The 2,778-nt window shown below is 36.9% G+C and overlaps 1 protein-coding gene across 1 annotated transcript in view; it reads right to left on the bottom strand.

The window, feature by feature from the left end:
• The window catches only part of LOC107473166 (squamosa promoter-binding-like protein 8), a 3,435-nt gene extending 2,024 nt beyond the window's left edge, over positions 1 to 1,411 (bottom strand). The window contains 2 exon segments of the mRNA XM_052256901.1: positions 5 to 370; positions 604 to 1,411. Coding sequence (XP_052112861.1) covers positions 5 to 312 — 308 coding nt within the window. The 5' untranslated portion in view covers positions 313 to 370; positions 604 to 1,411.
• Positions 1,412 to 2,778: the final 1,367 nt, after the last annotated feature.

Genomic DNA, 2,778 nt, shown 5'->3' with positions numbered 1-2,778 from the left:
TGGCGGTGGGTAGTGGGTGGAGGAGGCCGCATGGAAGGCCCGTGGGTCGAAGAAGCTGTGGGGGACGTGGTGATGGGTTTGTTGCGGGCTGAAGTGATGATGAGAGAGGTCGATGGTGGTGGTGGGGTTGTTTGCGTTATTGTGAGCTGTGGTTGTGGCGCCGGGCCCATGCAGGAAGTGGTCGGGCAGTAGGGCGTGAGAGGCGTAGTGGTCGAAGATTTGGCGGTGAGTTTGGTCGGAGGGCGGTGGCGCTGCGCCGTCTTCGTTCCCGGTGAGCATTATGGATGGGTTCCCCCATTCGTAGTCCAACATGTCTCCCTCTCTCTCTATCTCTATCTCGATCTCTATCTCTTTCTTCTTCTCTCAATTCCTGCACGTTATTACTTGCAAGTCAGTGTTATGTTATGTTAACACAAAAGAGACAAAGAGAGAGAAATAATAATGTATGTATGGTTACTTTTTTTTTTTTCCTTTGTTTCTGATTTTTATACCACTCTCTCTACTCTACTGTTTATGGTGTACTGTGTTCTGTATCTGTATATGTGTTTTTTCTTTCCCTTATTATTATATTATTCTTGAGAAACCAAAAGTAGCTCTTATTACCAGTAGTGGCAGTTGTTGTTGTTGGTGGTGAAGTGAAGTGATGAAGAAGTGGGATTCGATTTTCAAATACCGAAAACCCTAACCTGCTCCTCACTGCACAAGCTAGCTAGCTCTGTGACTCGCCTTTTTCTTTTCCTTTTCTTTTCTTTCTCAGCCGCTACCTCTCCTTCTTCTTAGTCTCCTTCTTCAATTTGCCACTACACAGTGATAGTAGTAGTCTACCACCCCCTCTAATGGCGTGTGCATTAAGTCTATTATTATTACTTGTCTCTCTTACTCTCTTTTTTTCTCTCTATGTCTCAGAGTCTTTTCCTTGCTCTTCTGGTGCTAAATGGATGTGTGCTTAAAAGATCTCACTTTCACCCTCAAAAAGCTGAACCCTTTTGTCCCCTTCCCCATCTCTCTTTCTCTCTCTTTGTAGGATAGGAGGGGTAGTGCATGTGTGTGTGTGAGAGTGTGTGTTTGAGGGAAAACTGAGTTTATTATTAGGTGAGGCGGCTTGTGCAGAGAGTGGGTAATTGGTGGTGAAATTGTACCACCACTTGGATGTTGGATGTGTTACAATTACCACCTTGCCCAATTGAATGGAGATTGTTTCTTGTTCCAATAATTCAACACTGCTTTAATTACTCAGTCAGAGTCACTGAGTAAGCTAGGTAATAATAATAACTTAGAGGAAGAAGCGCGATCACTCACTCACTCACTCTATCTATCTTGTGTGTTGTGTTGGGTAGCACAGCACAGCATATAGCAGCTTAAGTACTTATTAGTAATTAATAGAATACTAACCATTTATGTAATGTGCAATAATAAACATAAACATTATTAGTATTATTAGGAAGGTAAGGCAATAATAATACAAACAAGAAAGGAAACCCCGTGGGGATTGCAATTGGAATGAAGGAGGGAAAAATTAAAGGGGGTGAGAAGTGAAAAAATGAAAAAAAAAATGGAGGAAGAAGAGGAGGAGAAGAAGAAGGAAATTAAAGAAAGACATTAAATATGGATGGGACCCACAATCTGTTTGTGAGTTTGGTCTACTTGGTCAGTGGCCCAAAGGGCAAGGAGATCGTCATGATTAATTCATATATATGGCTAGGTGGATTTTGCGCTTCCTTCTTTGAATTTTCGCTTTCTTGCTTTTATAAAACGCACCCTTTATTTTGTTTTTGAACACTTGATAGGGACTCTTTAGAGTAAGTGCAACTCCTTGTGTTTCATTATTTCAGTGTAAATGCCATGCTAAACCTCCAAACCCATGTGATTCATTCTTCAATTCTCACCAATAATAACTTTAGGCCATTCCCCGTTACGGGGTTTCCTTAATCTACTCTTATTACTTCCCTTAACACTTCCTTAACGATTCAGTTTAGTTCCTGAAGTGATTGATTTGACTCCCCATATTCAATACTAATAATATAATAACTTTAATTAATTAATTTTGGCAACCATCTCAATCTAAATCATTCATGTTCCAAATTAACTTTATGCTTCCTCATATTTTCTCTCTCGCGTTATTTTGTCTTCTATATATTTTAGAATCCTTAAAACTTTTAGGTCTTTTCCGTTGGTTGGAATTCGGAGTTGCAACTTTTATTTTCAGGGAATAATGAGTTAATTTGAAGCTATATATTTACCATCATAATTCCACCCTTTTCACTTTGTCCGATCTTTTTAATAATTTTGTACAGTTTCAGTCCACACAAAGAACCTTCCTCTTAATCCAGCTGCTTTATTAAGGATAAAAGAGAAGTGAAAAAGAAGAAATAATAATAATGAAAAAGAGGGATGGGAGAGGGGGACTTTTCACCACATAAGTCATATTTTAATTACTTACTTTATTATCTCCCTTCAGTGTGGTAGAGTTGCATAACTTGTACAAAAATATAAAATAATTATATAGAATAAGTATTATTTTGGCTTTCAATATTTGAATCGAATTTTAATTTAGTTTAATTTAGTTTTTAATATTTTAAACGTCCTATTTTAATCTCAAAAAATTTTAAGTTGATTCAATCTTATTTTATCATTAAATTTAATACAAACAGTTTGTATATTAAAGAGTCAATAGCATTCAATTTCAGAATCTAAGTAAAATTAATATACCAATAATTACTAATATAAAAATTTTTTTATGATTTTAAAAAGTTTAAAATTGATGGTTAGGATTTAGGA

This window comes from Arachis duranensis, chromosome 2 (genome assembly GCF_000817695.3).
Source record: "Arachis duranensis cultivar V14167 chromosome 2, aradu.V14167.gnm2.J7QH, whole genome shotgun sequence".
Lineage (NCBI taxonomy): Eukaryota > Viridiplantae > Streptophyta > Magnoliopsida > Fabales > Fabaceae > Arachis > Arachis duranensis.
This window is presented reverse-complemented; position numbering and strand designations above follow the sequence as displayed.